The sequence below is a fragment of the Penicillium citrinum genome (assembly GCF_028827155.1).
Source record: "Penicillium citrinum strain IBT 23319 chromosome Unknown utg000007l:1.0-2040159.0:1.0-2041076.0, whole genome shotgun sequence".
Taxonomy (NCBI): Eukaryota; Fungi; Ascomycota; class Eurotiomycetes; order Eurotiales; family Aspergillaceae; genus Penicillium; species Penicillium citrinum.
This window is the reverse complement of record NW_026622692.1, coordinates 758,681-783,020: the sequence shown is the minus strand read 5'-3', so window position 1 is coordinate 783,020 and position 24,340 is coordinate 758,681. Positions and strand designations below refer to the sequence as shown.

At 46.1% G+C, this 24,340-nt stretch overlaps 5 protein-coding genes across 5 annotated transcripts; 1 reads left to right on the top strand and 4 right to left on the bottom strand.

The window, feature by feature from the left end:
• Positions 1-723: 723 nt before the first annotated feature.
• Positions 724-1,215, bottom strand: N7469_007955 (uncharacterized protein; the record flags this gene model as incomplete). Its single annotated transcript, XM_056646873.1, has 1 exon — positions 724-1,215. The coding sequence occupies one exon, from the start codon at positions 1,213-1,215 to the stop codon at positions 724-726; it is 492 nt and encodes a 163-aa protein (XP_056498424.1).
• Positions 1,216-6,430: 5,215 nt separating this feature from the next.
• N7469_007954 (Zinc finger C2H2) lies at positions 6,431-7,745 on the bottom strand (the record flags this gene model as incomplete). The annotated part of the gene is made up of 4 exons (XM_056646872.1): positions 6,431-6,547; positions 6,640-7,180; positions 7,246-7,379; positions 7,449-7,745. The coding sequence occupies 4 exons, from the start codon at positions 7,743-7,745 to the stop codon at positions 6,431-6,433; spliced, it is 1,089 nt and encodes a 362-aa protein (XP_056498423.1).
• A 9,706-nt stretch (positions 7,746-17,451) lies between these two features.
• On the top strand, positions 17,452-17,810 carry N7469_007953 (uncharacterized protein; the record flags this gene model as incomplete). The annotated part of the gene is made up of 2 exons (XM_056646871.1): positions 17,452-17,627; positions 17,765-17,810. The coding sequence occupies 2 exons, from the start codon at positions 17,452-17,454 to the stop codon at positions 17,808-17,810; spliced, it is 222 nt and encodes a 73-aa protein (XP_056498422.1).
• A 1,217-nt stretch (positions 17,811-19,027) lies between these two features.
• On the bottom strand, positions 19,028-20,932 carry N7469_007952 (glycoside hydrolase family 47 protein; the record flags this gene model as incomplete). Its single annotated transcript, XM_056646870.1, has 8 exons — positions 19,028-19,166; positions 19,227-19,527; positions 19,591-19,726; positions 19,781-19,966; positions 20,013-20,156; positions 20,218-20,518; positions 20,577-20,630; positions 20,694-20,932. Coding segments are annotated over 8 exons (1,500 nt in total), but the record flags the coding sequence as incomplete, so codon positions are not given.
• A 1,775-nt stretch (positions 20,933-22,707) lies between these two features.
• On the bottom strand, positions 22,708-23,585 carry N7469_007951 (WSC domain-containing protein; the record flags this gene model as incomplete). The annotated part of the gene is made up of 2 exons (XM_056646869.1): positions 22,708-23,192; positions 23,258-23,585. 2 exons carry the CDS (start codon positions 23,583-23,585, stop codon positions 22,708-22,710), a joined length of 813 nt encoding a protein of 270 aa, XP_056498420.1.
• Between the last annotated feature and the right edge of the window lie 755 nt (positions 23,586-24,340).

Genomic DNA, 24,340 nt, shown 5'->3' with positions numbered 1-24,340 from the left:
TGCCGGGGCCATGCAAGATGACATCAGGCTACATCAGGTCACATCATTCCAGTTTGCTTCCTGGAGTAATCGACGAGGCTGATGCTTGAGACATTGATCCATATGATTCTTGGTGATCAAATTGGGATAAATTTCTACTATGTAAGTATAGCAGTAACTACTTCGTAGACTGCGGCAGATAAGGCGACCTGCATGGCCCTGGCGATGCACTACGGGTATCCAGGGCTGAGACAGCGTAGTATCTGACAAGGCAATGATTTATTGGCCTACAATGGATAGATACAGAGCTTGCTGTATAAGATTGCCAATATCGCAGCCCAAGAGCTTCAAATGCGGGGTCGGTCAAATCGGAAGATCTTCGTCGAATCTTGAATCGTGTGGGGTTGGCATGCATGATCCACATGGAAGACAAGTATGAGACATTGTCTCTTCTTTTCCAATGGTTCTAGATTTTGCTTTCACTTTCCAGCATTGCTGGGCACATCAACCACATGATTTATGTTTTTCTATCCCTGTCATAGAAGCTCCAATATCTTCCCTCAAAGAGTCACCCACATGTCCACGGATGGGGGTTGGATCGTGGCTTGACGAAGGCCTTCTTCACGGTGTGGCTATAGCTCAATATCCTCAATTCAGGCGCAGTGTATCAAGACAATTGTCTTAAGTTTGTGACCGTTCAAAAGAGCTGTGTTATTCCCGATCAACCCATCTAAATATTCCTAGCTACGAGTATATTGGCTCTTCGCCCCTCAAAGCCCTCCATCTATTAGTTGAAGATATCAAGTATTCAGACCCCTGCATAATCCAAGCCCACTTTCTCAAGAACCCCGGAGTGATCTCCCAGTTATTTTCGTCGGAAGGATCTCCCCATATAATAAAGCCGGACCTAGATGTCGTCCTTTCATCGCCATCTTCTTGCTCAATCCCACTATCAGGGCTGCTGTTCTTCGGGGCATCTCGAAGTGCGGGGAAAAGATCGTTCGAGGATAGATACTCAAGATGAGGTGCATCTCCCACCAAATCCATTATAAGAGCAATATGATCGTAACTGCATTGTTCTTGAATAAGTATATCACGCATATGACGGAACGGAATTAAATCAATCCATGGCGCATGAAGGTTTTCCATCTGCAGTTTCGTCAAGGCAAGTGAAGTTGGTGTCTGTGCTGTCGGGACGATGTGGAAGACACCTGGGAAAGCCGTATCATACTCCATTATGCCCTGACCTGGTACTATGGACTGCACTGATTGGGATAGAGTCATTTTGTTATCGAGAAATGCGCGATATGTGTTGAATTGAACAAGGCTGAGGAGAAAATCGGCATGTGGGGAAGGGAGATTAGGCGGCTGACAATCTGGTGTGGGTGCAGAGAAGGTCCATATCGAAGATTCTGACTCCTGAAGTGATAATTGATTGGGACTTAAGACACTTTTTAAAGGTCTCTGCCTGTCTCGGTCAAGATTTAATGATTCTGGCCGCGCAATACGCCAACGCCGGATTTGATAGGGTGCATCGTTTCTTTTTGCTTGCTTCTGCGAGTTCATGCGCTCTCCTATGTAGTGATGGTCAGCTTCTTTGGTCGTAGGCAAAGGAGGCCCATGTTCAGACACACGTACTACGTGCTCTCTGGTTGAGTCTGTTCTGGAGTTTTCTGCGGAGTTTCATATCTTGGTCATCTACTCCATTCCTCGCCGTCCTGCTCGGATATCCGGGCATATTCATTTTAAGGGAAACCCAGTTGTACGTGGCAAGTGCGAGGACGAGGCTTGGTGTTTGGCGAAATATCGAATCTCACTGGCATCAACGGGCACTGGCCTGCTATAAGTATGAGTGTATGAGAAGTTAAGTTTGGGGGCCAAAGATAGGCGTCAATTTAGGTTTACCCAAAGCGGTAAATTTTGTCAGCGGAACCCACTTGAGCTTGTGGCGTCGACATGAATCAATTCATCAATACATTGATATTGCTGGCCATGAAAAGTGTCTCGTTAACATAGTGAGTTAATAAAGTTGGTCAATCGGGAAGATTGATGAGATCCCATGACCCCGAAGAATCATATGATAGAAGTTGAAGATGTCAAAGATCGGATGGGAAACAGGATGACCAAATACCTCACTATTTGGATCCTGGATAAAATAATTTATTCCCAGGTCTTCATCTACTAGATAGACCTCTTAGGTCACAGTAGATATACGGCCAAACCGTGGCCGTATGTCTTCTCATATATCTTACCTACAAGTGCCGGATATCAAGAGTCAGCGACTAGTCCAGTAGCAATAGCATTAGAATTGGGACTATCGAAGTTACGGAACTTTTGGGATTACATGAAAGCAAAGCACCAGAAAAGGCCAACAGTAGTAAGAGGGAGCGAGGATTCTCAAGGTAGCTTTTTTACCAGACAACAAGAGGCTCAGACCCCTCACAGGGAACGGGATGAAAGCTTGGCGGCCTCCAATATAATGTGCGTTAACAGAGGGATAACCCTTTTGAAGTCATTGCCAGGAGATATAACAACATGCGTAAACCAATTACTATCATTGTCGACTTGCAGGAAGCAGAAAATTTGGAGGTCAGTTGCCATTCCGAATACTGCGGTGTTTTGATTGCGAAGACAATGGACAATCCCTGCAACCAAGAAGAGATTGATGGACCAGCGAGCAGACACAATACATACCAAGGGTGTTTGGACTTACCCATGTATGCAAGATCTTCAAGTTCAGGATGATTCGTTTTAGCCCTTATTGTCTTCGACTACCACCAAGTTACGGGCCACCTGGCATTTTTTTTACCAGACCATAATACGTAACGAGCTCTACCTTGCAATTTAAAACTTCCTCTTTCAGCTTCGAATGGCTGAAAAGATAGTTTCTCCTTTCGTGTGGTTCATAATGCTCTGATGGAATCATTTCCTAGTTCATTTACTGCCATGAGAGTACCTGACACCTTATCTCGTCTCTCAATACATATGGTATCATCTCGAAGCTTTTCACATTGATGGCTTTAAGAGTCTCCGGGGGATGCTCGATTGGTGGTACTTTATTATTGTTTCAGTACGGATCCTTATGAATTTCTTTAGGCCAAGCGGATGTATAGTAGAGTTATAAAGGCACACTTAATACAAAATCCAGGGTTGGGCTATCGTGATATGAAGACAAACGGCTTGCTTCTCGATCTCTCAGGAGAAGACACTCGCATACAAAAGGATTAATTCCCCCTGCGTCAGGAAGGGTGGGCTACTGTTTTCTCACAGTTATTGTCAGATCGATACAAGTCAATAGTATTGATTGATAGTAGCTATCATAAGGGAAAACTTGGAACGATAATGCTTCCAGATTGCGATTCGTCGCGCCAAGAATATGAGTAGCCATCAGTAGATTCTATAACTAAGAGATGTAAATTTCTGAATACTGTTTAATAACCTGCTATCCATGGATATTCCACCTAGTAGCTCGAACCTGTCCTTGTCTTCTCCATTCAACCGCACAAATACGAAGAGTATCAAAGTATCAACTTAAAATCACCTACCTAATACATCAACACGGTAGAATCCACGCGTATACTTCCAGATTGGATCGAAGGATTCGTTGCAGATGAAGATCTACAAAGAAGGGAACAAGAATGGTCAATAGTTTATGCATGCTCAGCTTGGCGGCAGAACGGTTCTGCTTCCATCAGAGTGGTACTTCGTAGCTGACTAGTGGTAGAGTACGTGGTATGCCCCTATTCAAGTCGCCGCCGATAGGGAAGTACTTTGATTCAATGTGGTGGATAGACTCGTCAACCAGACTACGAGTCTATACAACAATCATATCTCTCAAACCTATCTCCATCTCCTCCACTGACACCATCCAGACAGAATCTGGCCAGACTCAAAATAAGCACCCACCACATCCACCACGGCCCCGCACATACCACTTCCTAAGACATCTCCGTGCGCATCATCACCCAAGCTGGCAGGTTCTCGCTCCTCTTATTCTCCACTTGAAAGCCCTTTTCAAGTCCTCCCTCCACCACAACACGACTCCACCAGGGTGTCGGGAACACAAAGAAAAATAAAGAAGCGAAAATCTTTCGCTCGGCAGGCATCGCAAGGCATCGCAAATACTTCGGGAGTCTCCAGTCAATTCAAAATCAAAATCTCACGGACCACATTCAAGAGCCTCGTGACAAGATAATCCACCCCCCCTGATCGACACGCCCGAACCCGCCTCCACTCGTCGCCCTGTTGGCTCAATTAGCATCGTATCACAGACGTGAATAACCGATCCTTTAGCGAGATGTCCCTCCAATACTTGCTTTCCCCTGTCCTGTATGATATTACATATGCAGTCGTATGGTACTGCCTGTGCTGCCTGTAAATGCAGCCTGTTGCATGCGCATTTTAACGAACGTCGTGTATCTCTTCTTCATTTTTTCTTTTTTTTTACCCGATTTGAATCATTTCGAATAATAGCTTTGTCGGTATCCACGTTTTTGTAATTCTCCGGAAAAATTGGCGAGTCCGATGGCTGTCACCAACGGCTGCATGCTGCACGAGTCAACCGTTTCCACGTCAGTTGGAGATACTAATCCCCAACCAAAGTACGTACTAGTGGTATCAGCGAGCCAGTTACATCTGGACTTGGGAAACAGAGCCTCTAGTCTCGTTCTCCTTTTCTCCCTCTCCCTTTTAGCTACATACATAGTAGGTAGTCCTCTACAATGACAAATGTGGAATACCGCGGACCAACACCGGCTCCGGATCGACATACCCCTGGACAATTCTCAACCTAGATAGAGACCTCTTTCCGATCATAAAATCGCTAACCGTCGCATTGACCGGATTCTCCGTGTATCCCGTCGTAGCTTAGCAATTGGTCCATTGGGGGGGGGGGGATCGCGCGATGCGTAGCGATATAACGACCAGTTAAAACGATGCAAGTGGGAACTACACCGACAGGGTTCACTGGGTCAAAAAAAATCACTCAAATGAAATGAAATGAAATCAATTTAGACATGATAAAATAAAGAACCAGTCACGTAATGTATAGAACTAAGTCACTAGGAAGGTTAGTCCGTATGGAGAGAATGTAATTTCAATTTAATCAATTTGGCGTCGGAAAAGTCGGGGCGAGACCCGTTCAAAAGGGCGGAGATCGACCGATCGCGGCCGCGATGAACGAGATGTGCAACTCGAGAAGTGGTCAACGCGAAGACGAACTCCAGATCGTTCGCTTTGGATTTGATTTGTTTGAAGGTTGACTTGTAGCCGAAATTGGATTTTGAAGAGAGGTACGTGAGCAGACACTACATAGCATAGTACATACCAGTGTAATGGTTTATACGGAGAGTCCGCACATCACAAAGTTTTTTTTTTTCTTTCTTTCTTTTTGACTCCATACTCCATACGGAAAACGCCCAAGGATAATCGTTTTGCCAAGCCTGACAGATGGAGAACTAATCTAGCTTCAGTATGACTTGCTGAACTTTCCCAAACAAAGAAATTTGGAATCAGGCGAAGATCACTAAACCACGGCTCGCCTCGGGGAAGATTCACCCGTTTCCCATCTCATCCATGGTTGGTTGTTGATAATTTGATACTCCATAGGGCTTACAATATTCCAAGTATTACTAGGAGAAGAAGTATAGTAGAACGGTGTACTATGTATAGTAGAATGGTGTATTTTCACAATAATCATGTACAAAGGGGTATTCGTATATTGAATCCAGGGTATACAGCAGCCAAATCCGCAGAATCGCGTGGATTTCATCAAATCATCAACTCCAGGAGAAACAGAAACAAAATCAAGAAAAAAAAAAGGGCATCATCTATCCCCAACAAACCCTTTCTAGGACACCTCCCAATTCAATGCATCAATCACATATAGGTAAAACTCCTTACAAAGGAAAAACACAAAGGAGAAAATAAACAGCAACACAAGAGGGGGGGTTGGGGGGGGGGGGGGTTGGAAAGAAAGCACAAAGAAAATAATCTTTTGTTTTGCCTTTGGCTTCAGTGGAGCACTCCTGCCCGAAGCGGAGGGTCTCCACCAGAGGCTCCGCGGTCGCGCCCTCGAGGGGTTTGAGACTGGGACCGGTCTTCCCCGACCTGTAAAAATGGCATTTTGGGATGTCTTTCGGTCAAAGCCGCAAGCCGGGGTATCCGAAAGCTGGATATAGCGGGGGAGCGCGGGCTGGGCGGTTTGGCGAGTCACTTTTCCCAATTGTGCTTGCTTTCAGCCGAGCCATAGTTATGGAATGGTCGGGTTTGTTCCGCTCAGTTCAAAGAAAAGGGAGGAGGGGATGGGCAGGTTTGCCGGTCACGCCTACGCCCGGTGGGGGTGCGTGGGTCGCGCGTGGCTGCTTCAAGGCGGCCAGGAGGGGAGTGTTCACAGTCGTCATAAAAGTCGTGAGATGGAGTCGCGCTCGATCAAAGACCGACAGCTGGAGCTTCACATTGCCCACTGCTTCCAGCCCATTGGTTGAAAGTGGGCGAGTGACTGGGGGTCTTCGTATGAAAAGCAGTCCGCGCTAGTCCACGATGGAGAGGGGTAGTGACATTGAACAGGCTAAGATAAGAGCGCGTTAGTGATTTGGAATTGGTTTCACTCGAGCTTGAGCCTGATTTGAGCGGAGAAAGGGGGGGAAAGGTCACACATACTGGTTGGATCAAGTTCTCTTCCAAAGATAGAGGAACCAAATGTGACGGAGGCAAAGTGGTCTCAGCACCCTCCCATCGTAGAGGAGAGGCCATTTGAAGTGGGGATGCCGTCATATCTTTAAGAATGTCCTTGGGGTATTGGTCGACGACAGAAACGGATCCGGAAGAGATGGAGGAGCCGGAGGTCGGGGGAAGAGAGAAAGTTGCGTCTGATAGAGGAGAAGGGCAGGTCTCTGCTGGTGAAGAGTAAAAAGGACTGTCATCCGCAGTCTCTGGAATGTGATTTTGGAATAGGTTGGCAGAAGGACGGTGTTGCAGAGGCAGCTCCATGTTGCTCCAAACCATACCGCAATCTCCAGCAAGGTCAGGGTGCACTCCGGGGGCTACGATTGAACCAATGGACATGGAATGAGATTGCTGGGGTGTGCCGGCAATCAAAGATCCAGAATCCATAGACATGCAGTGTGGCACAGGCTCACCAACGGAGGCGGCCTGAGTTTGTGGTGTCCATTGGGCCTGATCCGGTTGTGACTCGAGCTCACTGTTCTCAATTAGTCTCTGTAAGAATATTTAAGATAAAACCGTTACGCATTTGGAGCCACTCACTGTCGTTCCATATGGCGCGCAAGAAGATCTGGACGGTGGAAGGCTTTCTTGCAGCTAGTATGTGTACAACGGTAGGAGGCTTCAGGATTGTGGTTCAATTCATGGCGTCTGCGGTGCTCGGCGCGAGTGAAGACCTAATTGCGCATTGGGTCAGTAAGATGCGCCGATGCGAGAGATGAGATGAAATCAAGAGCAAAATATACCTTGCTACACCCAGGAAATTCACAAGCATGTACGCGCTTTCCCTTCTTCGCCTTGCTGATACGGTGGGTAGTCGGAGTATAGGTGACAGGCGCGGGAATTTCAGCCTGCGGGCTGTGGCGCATAGTGTTCTTGCGGCCAACCATGGTGGATGAGGATGTTCGTGTAAGAGAAGGCTCAGGCGATGAGGAGCTGGAACCGGTTGGACTGTTGAGAACAGTGACCAGGTGGGTAGCAGACAAAGTCGAAGTAGTAGCAGTAGATGATGATGATTGTTCGGAAGAAAGTCCTCGGGCCATCCTGTGACAAGGATGGGAAGGAAGGAAGTGAGTATTGGTGGTGGGGGTTGAGAGGGGGAGAGGAAGAGAGAGGGAAGAGGAAGATATATAAGAATCAAGAGGAGGCCAGGGTGATGTAATTTGCAGACAATGTGAAGAGGAGGATGAGGCGGAAATTGTTTAGCTGCAGAAGAGGTGAAGAGGCGGCGGAGGGTGGACTGATATAGAAGAGCCGGGCCTGGTGAGTAGAGATGGGATCTACTGTTGGATGATTAAACTTCCTGGAAATTAATGGACATAAAAAGGATGAAAATAATTCAAAAAGGGAAATATGGAAATCAAAATATCAAAAAATGATTAAATAAAAAATATGATTTTTAAAATATAAGATCGTAAAAATAAATTCAAAATAAAATCGAAAGGGAAAATAAGAACGAAAAATACCGGGCTAACCCTTAGATCGCAGAGAACCAAGCACGGGCGTGGAGGCGATGATCGCGGGATGATCAGACAAGCATGAGCTAACTGAATTGATATCTATGGATATTATTATTTTTATTAGTTTCTTCTTGTTATTATGATCACAAAAATAGAAAATAACAATTTATTACCATTGCTCTATTATCCGTGTTGTTCCTTCATTTGCTCAGGTATGTACATACAAACTGTGTATACATCAATACAGTATTTTTCTGGTATTCTCCGTGCGGCTGAGGCGACTGCGGCCGACTGCGGACCCGTGTCAACGGCTCCCCAATGACGATCTCTTGGACAGCACCAGTTAAAGACAAGACACTGTTGGTTGACTCGCTACTACTTCAACTGGTCAATGTCGAATTAAAATAAGTAATTGATGAATGTATCTTCGCTGACAGCAGATTTTTTGACCATAAATACTGTATGTATTATACTACCTGTAGTGGACACTAACTTCCATCATCAGTACTGTACTTCGTACGTACAGTAAATCCCAGCAATTTATGAGCATTCCAAATCTCGCGTGGATCCAGTCCAAGCTCCCACGGAACGCAACGGGTTGCCCCACGGTGGGGCTACGATATGGTTCTTGGCTGCTTTAGGTAATTCGCTGGATTCCGCCCTGTCTGGTCTAAACCTAATTAGGCTTAGTTCTGCGAGCTCCCCTCTGGTTGGCCGTTGGGTGCGATACATGCTGTGTACGAGAACATACCCCTAAGGCACAAAAGGGTGTAACTAGTCGAGATGAGTCGTGAGGCTGATTCTACCTGCATGGACTTCTACCGAGTATGTATCCTCCACATGCATGTCTAATTGTTCCTAATCAACGTTAATATCCTATCACATCTACAGTATTCACGAGTTGCCTCATCTTATTATCATTGCTCTAAACTCAACCGCCAAGTCTGTTCCATGGTAATACTAACTACTACAGTAACTATCTACATCTAAACAGCTACTGTAGGAACAGATCTATCGGATATTCCGACGTGGACCGAATCATGATGGTCCGATCCGAGAGAATCTGCCTCGTGGATCGTTGAGTCCGCCTCGACCATACAGAGTATGTAGCAAGTAAGCCCTGCCCCCCAGGCGGCTTAGCATGGTCCCCCTGCTGTCCTGTGCAGTTCACAGTAGCTTGTTTCATCCTGCCGATCTCTTACTCGATCTGGCGAATGAACGTCCGGGACTTTTTACCCACCGACCACCTGACTGTGTTTGTTACACCCCCCCCCCCTTTACACCCATTTAGGAATGGCCTGGTATCTTTGGTTCTCTTTTCGGGGTGTTTTTCTTGTTCGGCCGACGTCACTGGGGAGTTCGACGGGTTGAACCCGATCATCCTACATATACAGCCTCTCTTTTTGGGCGATGCAGCACATCTTCATCTTGTATACACAAAAATAGAACTCTTTATGGGTGATTTCGCTAGCTATGCTCCATAATACCACATTTCCTCTTGCTTGATTGTCCACCTTTGATCGACAATGCCAATCGCAGTTCTTGTACATATGTACTACAGTGTGTATGTCCTTGCCCCGGACTCTATCAACGCCCGGCTGCAAGTAGTTTGCCCAGACACCCAGGCTTGGCAATGTACCAAGGTACCTACAGTACTAGGTCACCCTACTGTACATACGTAACGGGTGTTCTGTTCTCCCTATACCCCATTCTCGGCAGCAAGCCGGAGAACAGCTCCTCCCTCTCGTGGCATGGGTAAAATGCCAGGGGGATCGATCCTGGTGGTGGCAACCTGCAGCACTGGCGGCCGCCTTAGGCATTCTGAAACAAACGAGGCGAAACGATTCAAATTATCAAGCATTCCAGAAGGAATCCTTCGCATCCACATTCAACTGTCCATAGTAATCTGCACGATGCAGGGGCAAGTCTCCGGTCAGGTACTGCATGGAGTACTAGCTGCTACTCCGTAGTTAGTTCATTATGAGTAGTAAATCCTGTATACAGTAATATCTGGTTATAGTTACTCCATAGTCCTCTAGAACAAATACCGATATACTACTACTGGCTACAATGGGATCCATGGATTACAAGGTGTGTACTGTATACGCTGCTTTACAGAGTACTCCCAGGTTCAACGAATCATGAAATTAGCTGAGGACCTTGATCAGGTAACGGGTATACCGGACAAATCAGCGGATTAGCAATTCCAGAGTCCGCATAAGATAGCTGTACTGTATGAATCAGGGATTAGACGTGGAGACTGACCTACTCCACATCTCCGTTGTAGACCAAATACCATCTGGATAAGGCATACTCGATGCCGTGCGGTATCGCAGAACTGAAAATCCCAATCGCAACCCATTTTCAACCTCGAATTTCGGCACGATGTGTATAAAATTAGCATAGAGGGGGCTGAAAGATCGACCGCCCCCCCTTCACCCTGGAAAAGAGCCCACCCCCTTGCGCACCGTGTGTCTTCGCGTGGAGAGTTCCAGGATCCACCCCGTCGCCAGAGTAGTCCGCATGCGGCGTAGGGCAGAATGACTCGTGCTATGCTCGTGCTTACTAGCCTTTTTGGGGAAAGCGTCCCAAAGTAAAGTGCAACAAAGTACTTGGTCACCGCGCCCTACCAACCAGACTCCAAAAGAAGTTAGTGTTGCGACAATCCATCCAAATTTCCATAAAAGGAAAAGTATGATTTGAAAAAGAAGGGAAATTATCAGGAGTGGGTATTTTCCGAACACCGATACATACACACTATACTATGCATGTAACTGCTGGACAGACTGCCCGGGGTAGTGGTTCACGCACTCCTTCGCCTGTTCCAAATCTCCCTCACGTGTGTGGGCTAGCTGTCTCCCCCCGGTCCTTTACAAGCTCATCCTCATTATATTCCGTATTCCGCGGATCATGATGAGCGAGAGCGAGCCGGGATCACGGCACTACTCGCGACTAGTCAGCCTCTTCCTTTCCCCTTTCTCGTTTCGCCATACTGTACACAACATAGCGCCGATCGATAGACTCGTCTATTCTCCATCCCAACTGGTCCATTAATGGTATGGAGTACTTCACTATCATCGTACATACTCTCTGCTGTACTCAGTGTAGGTCTAGTACGGTGAGTAATATTGTAATTGCCCGGGAAACCACTGCGATTGGAGATAATATTGCGCAGTGGGGAATGGGGGGGGGGAAACGAGCATGGCGTATGCTGCAGCAAGTATGCATGAATTCTTCCCCATGGCCTGATGGACCTGAAGATGGAGTGAATGTCATTGATTCCTCGACTGCAGATGGCTGTTGTGCAGGTTGACGAACGAACGAGTCAGAGTATCGGGTTTGTTGTTGGTTCTTTTTTTAGACGACGATCGCGGGGCCGTGAGGGTCGCCCTACCGTCACTTTAACCCTTGAAATTTAAAAACCAAAGTGAAAACGGGAAATTCAAAAAGACAGTTTGAAAAAAAAAATAATAAATAATAGAAAGTATGTTAAAAGCGATACTAACTACATCCAGCAGTGTTATCGGGTATGCAAAGTCTTGGCACTATGTCCGAATCAGGGTAGAAGTGCGATAAAAAACTATGCATATACTCCGGAGTAACTACTGTATGTACAATAGATGATTATAGTTATAGTATAGCTATAATCATGGATGATGATGATAGGTATAGCAGTCTCATTGTATCACGTACTCTTCTCGAGTTTGAAGAATGACTCGTACAGGTCTGGAACCCCTGGTTCATTCAAGTTCTCCCCCCCTTTTCTTCCTTGATTCTCAGATTATCCAAGTACTAGTCCAGTCGGTTCCAACATGTCGGGAGCACCCAGGATGAAAGCAGACAACCAAAGTCGGACTACGGAGAAGAACCGGGGATAGTCGGATAGAGTTCAACTCTCAACACCTGACGGGGTCAACTTCGGGCGACAGCAATCCCCGGACAAAACCCGCTCCAACGAATCATAGCCTCAATGGACAGCCCCCCCCGGCACTCCACTTGGGAGGCTCTGGGTGACTTGTTCCAGCGGTCTCGACAGTTCGACGCGCCCACCCCCGGCCGATCGGTGAACCCGGGCGGAATTTAGCGCAGAATTACTAGTTGCGAGTTGCTCTTTAGTCCAATGCTGGGTGGATCTCTTTCCAAGGAGAGCAAAAGGGTGCAGTGCCAGATAGGAAGGTCTGTGTACCTCTTGGTTCCACCTTACGAGCTTACACTGCCAACCTTCAACCCCAAGTGAATATTCACTGTTTGTAACTCCGTGGATTTTCCGTTGTCCCATAATCTTCACGATTATGCAGCCGGGTGAGCGACGGGAAAGGCTGCTCCCGTCTTACCTCAGATGGAGGATCTGCATTTTTGCCCTCCTCCACTTCAAGTCAGGTCTTGACAAATCACTGACACGAGGTGAAAGACCAACAACAATCCTCATGTTGTATTAGTTATTAAGAATTAGGCGGTACTTAGTCTGGGAGAGATAGTACATTATGCACATCCTACAGCTTCAGTTTGCTGATAAATGAGCTTTGTATCATTTTGTACCTAAAAGAGGCCAGGTAGTAGGTACTACCTGGCCTCTTTAAGAAACATAGATATATATACTTGAGTTGGGTATTTTTGTGTCTACATAGTACATAGTACTAGTAGAGCGTTAGACCGCATCTGAAATACGCCCATCTGTAACTTCCAATTGAACTTGTTGAATATCCTATGCATCTGTTTGAACCTCTATGCGCCAGGATCCCAACACAGCCATCTCATGGGCTCAGCGGTATAACCTTTAATCCTTCGCAACTTTAATTGCAGGTCGGGCATTAAACAGGACCAAACTTGCTATATTGTACGGAGTACTACTAGCTCAAAAAGATTTTACTTCATCCACAATCATCACGGTCCTCCTAATAGTTCTGAAATAGAAAATTACACATTATTCGTTTGAACCAGGTATTCACAAGGGTTAACTAACAGTCCCAAAAACATTCGAAGAACTGTCAGCCTCATCCACTTGGGCTTGTGACATACCTGTAGTCGCACATTATCCCAATTTGGTTAGTGGCGCGAAGTGTGGGTCATCCAGCGGTAAATGAGGTTATCCCTTGGTTGCCTTTGGCTTGGGCCGACGAAAGTCAAGTCATTACATTACAGAGTGGGACCACTTTGTACAGCGCAGTATGATTTTTTTTCAGATACCTTTCATCGAATGCATGAGACTTGAAGAAGCAACATACATACAGTCTGATGTACAGTACCAGGGTTTGTCGAATGTGGGTAGAAGACCGACCCGTGCATTTACGAAGGCCAAGCATCGCCCCCGGAAAAGAGATCGATCTGCATGGCGGGGCCAATGACTGTCTATGGATCAGTGATGCTCTGTTAAAACCCCAGTTTTGTATGATTGGACAAAAGGTACGAGGTATGTTGACAGCATACATTTTCGCGACCGGGGTTAATAGTCACTGCCATCATTTCGTAGCACAAATTATTATTGATCCCAAGGCATACCGACTGGTATCGACTGGTTCTCCAAAATAGTAATCAGTTCCGACTGAACTGGCGTCTGTCTCGAAGATCGTGTTCCATGTACATTGTACTAATTTTGGGCACTCTATAGTTATAGTTGAAGCTATACTTTCTTTTCGGGGAATCGGCACGGAGTATATCCTTACATAGCTGTATTGTACCACAACTGCCTGTGGCCAACAATCCCCAATATCAGCACAGATCAGACCGTGGCAACCCGTAACGCCTCAGTACGTAGCGCCAATAAGAGGACAGAGCTTGAAGAATATATAGAACAACACAGCCTGACTACTAGTGGAAGGCATTGCTTCTACTGCCATTAATAACTGGGAAATGGCCTCTATGAAGAATATAGTTATGGAGAACGGAAACACCCCAGATTAAACATCATCAGTGCCTGTGGATCTTTGAACTCTGTACTCCGTACTCCGTCTTCTATATAGTGATCTATCGACCTCCATCGACCGTTAGACGAAGCTACTACTACTACTACTACTACTACTACTACTACTACTACTACTACTACTACTACTACTACTACTACTATGTACTCCATGTACTCCGTACGCCACGTCGAACTTTCTTAGGACCAACGCCAAGCAAGAATGGGACTCCCGCTCTAAATTCCGCGCCAAATCTGGCAGAGTTTAAACAGTTAACCACCAACACGGCGTTGATATGTACAGGTTGCCTAGTGGAGTATAGCCTACATGTACCTGTAATCTTCGGCTCGTATGTACATACACGGGTAGTACGTACGTGCCCCATGCCTTATAGGGAAGTAACGTAAGCACTATACGCACCTGAGTCTGGCGAGGTATCCAGTCACATGTCGTATAGGGCTTCTCATCGGAATGATAAGAGGCCAAATGTTTCAAAGGCTGCAGATGTTGATCAGAGAAGTGACCAACGCAAGGCATACTTATGTCCCGCCTGAAGATTATCCTTAACATGCCTCAGGGGTAATAAAACAAGTCACTGTCACATACGAGCTTGGGAGAGGTGAACCAATGAGAATAACGGTCAACTGTTGGGTCTTCGAGCTTCTGCATATCCGAATAGATATGTATGCACCGCCTGGCTTTGGGGAGACACTTTACATGTGGCTTTTTCTTTTCTTTTTTTTTTCGAGTGATTATTCGCTTCTTCGAGAGGTTTGCCGGGTTTGCCGGTATCTCCTAAGGATTTGTGCAACCATCCCAACGGGTTTACTAGTTAGGGACTTATGCACGGAGTCAGGGGGATGAACAATATCATAAAGAGGGGCCAGCCAGACCATCTTGAATGGAAATGACATGCAGCGTTAGAAAGGGAGGGGAGTAGCAAATGATTGTATTGTTCCTGCTTCATCTTGTTTTTCAGCTCATTTCGGGAATGAAGACGATTTACCCGATGGCCGAGCATGTTTCAACCCATCAACTTGCGAGGTACTCCATACAGCTACAGCACGGAGTATGCTTTTGCGCCTTTTTGCGGGCGGTCCAGGTCTTTTCTCACTTACATAGTATTTCCCTAAAAGTTGCGCCGTTGGCTCGGCAGGATCCGCATCCCTGCTTGTCCACATGGCCGAAGGATCGGGAATGGGAGCTAGTTGTGGAACAGACCATCCTTAGCACGTAAATCCCAGTCTACAGGATCCGCACTTGTAAAGAGATAAGTAATGCCATTGTATGAAACGGCTCTCTCAAGTCTTACCAGCTGGATGGTGGGCTAGTAGGGGTTGATCTGGGCTATGTATCTCAGCTCAAGCTTATACTTAACTATAAGCAGTATGCCAGTATACTAATTCTAGTAACTATTTAGTCGTAGAACTTAAGGAGGAAGGGTGGTAATGTACTAATTTAGTGTAGAGAATCCCTGTCCACACTACTGCAGTACTTCAGCCATCATCTGCACGAATCCTGCGAACTAAGCTCGTCATGGTAACTGTTGGTAGATAGCTGCGATGCGACTGGTCTGTAACGTGGTTTCAGCATTGCTTACGGAGTACACCACACGTGGACTGTGCCTCGAGCATGTTGATCAATGGAGGAAGGTTTATTTATATCGTCCCCTCCTCAATCTCCCATTTGGCACTAACTCGCCTTCAGAGCATTCCTTTACCTAAAATGGCAAAGGGTATACCGTCGTAAACCTGCATTCATGCTAGAGACCGCACGAAGAACCTGATCGCCGATCGGCCATCATACTATACCCCCGAATCAGCTACCTGTTGATCCTACTAGTGTTTCAGCTTTGATTCTGACGCGATACTGACATGCATCGCCATATATACCGCGCAGTAAAGACTGGTCACTGGATCTCCCGTGCGGAGTAGATATGTACTCAGTGTAATACTAGTAAGTTTTTCCAAGGTTGGGTAGTACATACGGGAGAAATTATGTGCCGTCGGGGCATCGGGAAATTCAGTAATTTGGAAATTACTATTTCCAGACAGGGCTGATTCCTGAAAGTACTATAGAGTCAGATTTACGCACTTCTCGCTTCAATTCGCTTGTTCTTCCCTCTGGTTGGCGGGTCTTCACACGGTCGGCCAACGAATTCCCCGATATCAAACCGGTCAATCTCAGCTTAATGATCGGGATGATGGACCACTATTTGCGTGCATTTCAATCTCTGACTTCCACTTGATCGACATTGTCAAGCTGGCTCCGTACAGTACAAAGAATGGAGTTCGGAGTTCGGGTACTGTACCTATTTGAAATCCAATCTGTTCCCAAGATAGATTGCAAAGTCTGTTCTCTCATCGAAGCGGCACCAGCCACCCTCAACATGGTAGGTTTGGCGTTCATCATTCAAAACGGTCTGCCTATCAGATGAACCACAAAGGTGCCGATCCACACTAGTAGCAGTTATATGGACGAGGGTTCCTGGAAGACAAAGAAAGGCAAAATCAAATAAAAGGAGATTAGGGTTTTGTATCCACAAAGCTCCACGTTCACCTCGACAACCATGGTTCGAAGAATCTGTCGGGACCGAGATTCATCCATCAATGCGGATGATATTCTGGAGCGAAGATCCTGCAAATCCTGCGAGAATTTCATGCGTGAGACATTGATTTTGGTTCCATGGTCCTGTGATGGGAATTGCGAACCTCGAAAAAGCGTGTGTTTTGCGATTTATGGAGTCGGAGAACCTCGACGTAAACAGCGGACAGCTTCCTCTATCCCCATCTACATGCCAGGATCGCGTGCCAGTTGAAGATCTTCAAACGGTAATCTAGTCAATCCATAAATCATGGTTTAGACGGACATCACTCATGGATTGGAGTATATGGGTGGTTTAATTGCCGGAAATTGGACTTCGTAGTGTGTGCGTAAGAGACCAGGATTAAAACTTGGCGGTCTACACATACATCGTAGCTATATCCTGACGTAGCGATGGAGGCAAAGATTTCACACCTTGTGAAATACGCAGTGGTGTCTACGAGTCAAATCAAAATATACCTATATTTTATACCAGGTATGCACATATACTCAGGTCCATTTGGTGAATTATCAATGTCAACTTGAATACGTTACTAGCTGGTTTAACCGGAATTGGAGAAATTGAATAAGATGTACCTCTAAGTGTACTTATTTCATTATTTGAAATAGGCTATATCTCCCTAATTAACAATATTAACCATCAACATCCTCATCTCCATATTCGTCTATATTGTTTCGAGACTCGAGCTCCGATTGCGTTGCATGACCAGCAAAACCAACAACTCCCTCAAGCAGACGAATCAAACACTGCCACCCATCCCAATCAATGCCTTAGCTGCATTAAAATGCACCAGACAAATGCAAGAAAGGGAGATCTAGCTCAAGCCCTTGACGCCATGCTCCTCCAGCAAGCACTGGCTGTCTGCGCAATGACATCACATCCTTGGTGTTGGGTCTGCGCGTCCAAGTCATCGCCGTTAGCGCTGTTGGTTCGAGGAGCGAAGACCATTCGTGGAGACAAGTACGTCTCACAGCCCAGTGGGAGAATTTAGGTACGTATCTTTAAGCGGTATGCAGTAGCGTTGCAGCTACTGTACATACACCGTGTATTGATCAGTCGTGCTACACTGGATGTTTGTCTTTTTTTTTTTTCTACAGAGATATTTGGATTTGTCAACCTGACAACGCAAACGCGGCCTACTAATACCTAAATACCTAAACCCGATATAAGCCCCGAAAACACCGAGTCAACATATATACTTTGAGCAAGGGTATATATGGAAATAACTGTCTCCGTCTCCGAAATCCGAATCTCTTGATCGAGAATTGGCTTTTTGGTTCTATATTTGGGAGGTAATTTGTCGAGTCCTATCATATGAACTACTGATGTGGCAATTATGTACTCTGTAGTGCCTAGCTGTATGCCTCGGAGTACTGTTAGTACTAGTAGGGCGCCTGGAAAGACCAAATTCAATAATTTATCTGACCTTCCCCGAGTCGCGCACCTCTAGCCGCTTTCGACAAACGATCATCGCCTGTGGTATCGGCGCGACGTGGTTTTAATAATATTTTTTTCTGATATTTTTTTCTGCATGCTAGTCGTGAATCCCGCATACCCTCGGCGGTATGTAACCGCCGTTGGCTTGAAGGACGATCATAGTTGGAGCTCTTCGCGCTAGGCTAGTACTTGTTGGTTTCTCTTTGGTCTTGGATGATCTCAGAGGCTTTTTTATATCGGTAAATCCCCGGAGCGGACTGGTGAACGTCTCCGGTCTTGATGCCTGATGTCATGCAAATGAGGGGACGAAGAGCCTTCATTTTTCGGGGTTCATTGTGTACCCCAGCGGTGAAGTAGTGAATGGGGGGATTCAAGCTGGATAGTCAGGTCGGGCTCGGTTGTTCAGGTGGCCAACTATGGATTTCAAGTTATACCTTTGGTTGGTTACTTCTAGTAACATATTGGGTTAGTACCTACTAAGTAGTATACTAGTAGTTGTAGGCACCGAAGAGGATTCAATGGATGACAAGAAGTAAACATAGTAATACTGGTAATGATTTCTATCCCATCACTGAGAGATTTCACATTTATTCAAGGTGGCCTTTCTTTAGTTTAGGTTTCATTATTCCCGGGAAAGACTCAAAGGGACTCTTCACCTGTATCAAAAACCGTAATAGAATTCACATAAATCTCGGTTCATCTATCAAAATTGATAGTTATGTGTCCTCATACTGCGCACAACCCAGAATTGAGTAATTATTGAAGTCGTATACTACGACCAGTATACAGTATGAAGTTCTGGATTCATAGTACCATATATGTATCTAAATAATAGTCAGTAGTACTACTACTTGTATAGTATACAAGTACTACGTCTCTGCCCCTGGAACACCCCCTGACTAACGGTAAAAGCATCATAGTCACTAGGTATTATAACCTTTGCATGGCGTCTTCTTGAGGAAAGGATGGCACTCAGTATTAAACACAAAGTCATCCAGACTAACAACATCCGGCTCCGCGAAGGTCAAATAGAGGTACTTGAGGACCTCAGCAAAGTAAAAGCTACACAATTCCCCAAGTTAGCTACCAGAACCTGACTCACATAATCTTAAATAAACATACCTAGACACATAATTGACCAGCTCGCCGCCAAAAGGGGCATTGACATCACTGATCTCAGCGTAAGGAACCGACTTCGATCGAGTGGTGTTTAATGCTTGGAAAATTTCCCAGTTATAATCCTGCCACCTTGTATCGCCTGTGATGCGGTATGCATACCAAAAGCTCTCGATTGGTTCTGGGTATGAGCGGTATGATGGGTCTTCAATGAAGTATCCGTACTTAGCAGCGTAGGAGCGGGTAGTAGAGTTCGTATTGTAAGAGTTGTCGTAGGCTTCGTTGTGCTCGTTGTACCATGCAATTGCTGCGAAGTATTAGCTTAACTCCAGGGGAAAGTTTTGGACAGTTTGGCAAGAAGTAGGCTCACTTGATGGTCCAAGGCCAGTGACAGTCGTGTTATACAGCCAGTGGCAGCTGTCAGTCACTTTGACGCCTAGCTCCAAGATATCTGGCCGGTCAAGGTACGCTCCACCGAGCAGGAGGTTTCCACCTGCAAAGCAAGCCTTTGAAAGTCTCAGTTTTAGTCATTGGTTTCGCCTGGGGAGCTACCAACTCACATAATCATCCATCGACGACATGATGGTGCCATTTTGGTCCAGCTGCGATAGGAAAGTGAGTTCAGGATGATGATATGGGCTGAGTGCAATGTTCTTCTTGCTAGATTCAACGGTCAAAAGCCAGAAATCTAGCAGCTGCTCCACCATATCGTCCGCGGGATCGTAGATGTAGGTTTTGATAAGATACTTGGAATTGTCAGTCGATACCGAGCTATTATTCGCTACTACTTACCTCGATAAAGCTGTCGACACCAGCTTGCCAACCACCATCAAGGGTAATCAACTTGCCTGTCTCGGTATCCAGCTCGGTCCCTATCAATCCTGGGAAGGCTGGAGAAGGCTTAGGGTTTATCAAATAATTCTCGGCTTTCCGAGCCTATGTTTCTCAGGGTCAGTATCTAGGATTATGAACGCAACAACGAAAGGTTCAATCGTACATGTTGACGGAATGATTCATCTCCGGTCAGATCAGAGAGTCGATAGTACTCTAGAATCATAGTACCAGCCTGTGCAGTATTAGTACTGTTGTACTTGGTCCCATTGACAGTCATCGTGCTCTTCATAATTTCACCAGTCGAAAAGTTCATAGTTGAAGCAGGGAGGCCGGTAGCTGTATCAAAGACTGGGCTGATAGCAGTAGCTAAGGATTTAGCCTGCGAAAGTAACGCTTCAACAAGGTCATCGTCATAAGGATTAGGAAAGTGACCGCTCTTGATCAAGTCATATGCACTCAGGAGACTATAGATATAGGCTTAGTACCTGGTACGATTCTAAGAAAGCAACATGAAATAAGTACCCTCCGAGATAACGGATGTTGACATCGAAAAAGTTAACAATATCAGTAGACTTCCTGTACGGATGTTAGTCAAATTTGTCATAGCTGAGCAGGATAAATATCTCATCTTCCACTTACGCAAAGTCGACAGACGCAATATGCTTGAGCTGTTGCTCCACAATATCCGTGAGTCCCATGATGATAGCAGTATCGATTCCGTCGACGACACTGGCGCCCCATCCAAAGAGGTCATTGGTATAATTGTGGGACAGGGGCAGTAGCTCGTCATTTGGAAATGCAAATTTGAAATATTCATGCCACTCGCGCGCATAGGCCTGCTTTATATCTTCGGCTCGAGGATCATGTTTGTTCGTGCCCCTGTGAAAGTTATACTGAACCTGTCTGCACGTTTGCCGAGATGACGATGAAGGGGCAGCATTGGAAACCGCTGCCAAGGCCAGCAGAAGATGGGAAATGCGGACCATAGTGAGGCTGGTTGGTAGAATATCGGTACAGCAGTTACTACTATGCTCAATTGAAGTTGAGTGATGTGTATTAGCGCGGCCAATGGGGTATATTTGTATTTCTCTGCGATGAAGATCGGCAGGGGATTGTTACATTGCTGTAACTTGGAGGTTGCAGTTAGATAGAAATTGGCCTTACCTCCGAAAGGCTTAACCACTTAGCTTTGAGCTTGCTAGTACTAGTGTATGCTGATAGAAATATGAGTATGATGGCCAGAATGAACGCACTGACTCCCGCGCCATGGCCCATCAAGCGTAATTCGGTGGAATAGAGACCGAATCTCCACACGGGGTTATCACACGGGGTTATCCCAAGTTGGAACGGAGTTATAGAGACGTTTATGGCATATGTTTGGACTAAACAGTTCGCTGGAGGTGAAGGGCAACTGATCGGTGTGAAGTTTGCGTGTAAAAGTGCACTATAAGATGACTGCGCGATCTCAACTCCGCACGTATCGGAGGTACAAATGTCCAAGTAACTAAAGCTCTCGATGTAATATTCTAAGCGTAATGATCACCTTCGATGGTTTGATCAGAGTCCCGAGATGACTTTAGCTGAATTGAATGTGGACCCCAAATGTCTGATTGAAGACCAGCCAGACGTTATAAACCCGCAGTGGTTATATGATACTAAGATGTTGATATAAAAGCTAGCTTCAGCAACCAGTCTCTATTGAAAGTCATCACACCTCCAATAATTGAGGGAAAGACTTACTTGACTGTATACTACTTACCCCCATAAAAGACAATCGATATCGGAACGAAACTTGAAGCTCGGCATTGAGCATACATCCTACCGAGGATCCTGAACTCCATTTTGAAGCGAAACGCCGGTGCGCAGCATGGGTTTGCTAAGATGTTAGATCACTCAATCGTTCGTCGGAGATTAGCTTACACCTAGTGGAAGCACGGATGGACGTTCAAGCTGATTTACAATGTATGAATTGATGTGCATATCCATTCGCATTAAGTACAAACTTATTCATCTTTCCTCTCAGCAGCGCCATTCCAAGACGCCTAGAAAGAACAGAATGGCCGAGTAAACTTGATATTGCTCAAACCGAGTGAATGGGAGGTTGAAAAGGAATGGAGAAAAGGAAATCGTAGGAGAAGGACAATCTGCTCGAGTGAGAGCGTGGGTAGAACCAAGAAAATTGATAAATAACGCCTTTTCGGAAACTAGAGATCCCACCATTCTCCTGGGTCCAGAGGACGATATCTCATGGTTTGGGTGAATGGCTGGATTTTGTGGAGGGATCTTTTATTTAAGTCGGACTCACGGGTTGACGTTACATTCACGCAGAGCACTGGGCGCAGACAGAGCGCCGTGAAAAATTCACATCATCCATGAGAGGCACGATCAGAATAAGAAACAAATTCAAAACTAAATTCACCAAGTATGGACACCGAATCGGGTCGAGCCGTATGTCTTTCGGATATCATGACTCCGCTAAAAAATAACCCGAGGAAAATATGATAAGGGAAGCAAGGAAATAAAAAAAATAAAGATCTCTCAAGTGGTAGGATATCGGATGGGAGAAGAGGGGCGTTAAAACACGCGCGATGCAACGGGCGAGAAGGTGTGAAGGAGTTGAGGGGAGGTTGGTCGTATGAATGTGGCTTAACGCTTAACGGTGATCAGGGTTTGTGACCTGCAAGATTCGGCGCGAGAAGTCATGGTCATCATCAATACTGCCATTGCTTTGGCGGCGTTGAGCCATGTAAGATCCGTCGAAGCGCGAATCCGACATCTGTTGGTGAGTGTCACGAGAAAAGCTGGTTCCAGCACCGCCCTCAGCCTTTTGCTTGCGAGATCGGTAAAAGAAAAAGCCGCCACCTGCCAAAGCGGCCACGCCAACAACACCTACTACCACACCCGCAGCGATTGCGGCGGTGTTAGTACCGCCACCCTTGGAGTTATCGTCACCCGTGCTAGTGCTCTTGGCGGCAGCAGTCACAATCACAGTATGCCCACCAGGCTGCGTTGAGACAGACTCGGCTGCCGCTTGGGTCTTAGTCGCCGAAGAGTCACCAGTGGTGGTGGTGCTGCTCGAAGAAGACGAAGAATCGCTGTCGCTAAAGCTATATACGGAATAAAATCCATCACCACCGCCTAGGGGTTGATTTGAATCAGTAACAGATAATTGGTACTCGTTAGGGGCTTCATCATCAACATACACTTGTCATCAGGGAACCCCTGGCAGTCAGTATCACACTTGCTGTTGCTGACTTTGTCCGAGGAAGGAGGTGTTGAATCACCACACAAGCAGTCTGATCCGCCCGTCATGGCGTACACTGATTTGCTCTTTCCAGAGCAATGATCCGAGCACCATCCAGTACTCTGAAAAGTGTATGATGTGGAATCACCAAGACTTCCTTTACTACTGAAGCAACCAACAAAGCTCCCACCGGACCGTCGGTGAATGGCCATATGATGGAAGGATTTGGCCGAGACTGAGCCAACAACGAGCAGAAGGCTCAAAACAGTTTCTGTGGTAAACCGCATCGTGACAGAGAAAGGCGACTTTCGAAGGGGTACAACGCGGTGGAACGCTCGGTCGTGAAAGAAAAAGTGGTGGAAAGTAGTACCGCTTCAGACACAGTCGAAGCGGATGTAAATGAAGAACCAGGAACGACCCGCGTAACCCTTTAAAAACTTCACTATGTAAAAGATATATAGGAATATCAAACAAAAAATATCAAAAGAGGAAGCAAAAGCAACCTAGGTCGACACTGCAGGAAATATCCTACACTCGACTCGGTACGGAGACCTCGAGCACAGTCGCGTTCGAATCAGCCAGGGCCTCGTCGGGACAGAGGGACTCCTGGGGGGTAATCGTCGGACGAGGAGGTTGATGTTGATGTTGTTTTTGTTTTGCTTCAAGAGAAAGGAGGGACGAGATATGAATAAGCGAGTGAAATGGGGGAGTTCCACGAGTCCCCAATGAAACGAGATGGAGTGAGCGAGGGAGAGGGTTTCACAGCGGGACCCCCCTAAATCGGGCTTTGTTGTGAGCAAAAGCGACAAAGGCGGGAATTAGATGGACGAGTTGGGCGAAAGCCGCAGTCGAGTTTGCAACTTGAAATAGTGAATGGAGCGTCCCTCGAGTAGGAAGTAATGAACGTCGAAAAGGTGTGAAGATGGTGGATGAAGGGGAGTCTTTCGGAACGAAAGGGGGGGGGAAGTGTAATAGTACAAATCGACAGGAGAGTGTGTAATGGAGTGACGAAGAAGACTCAATTACTACGGGGTAATTGGGG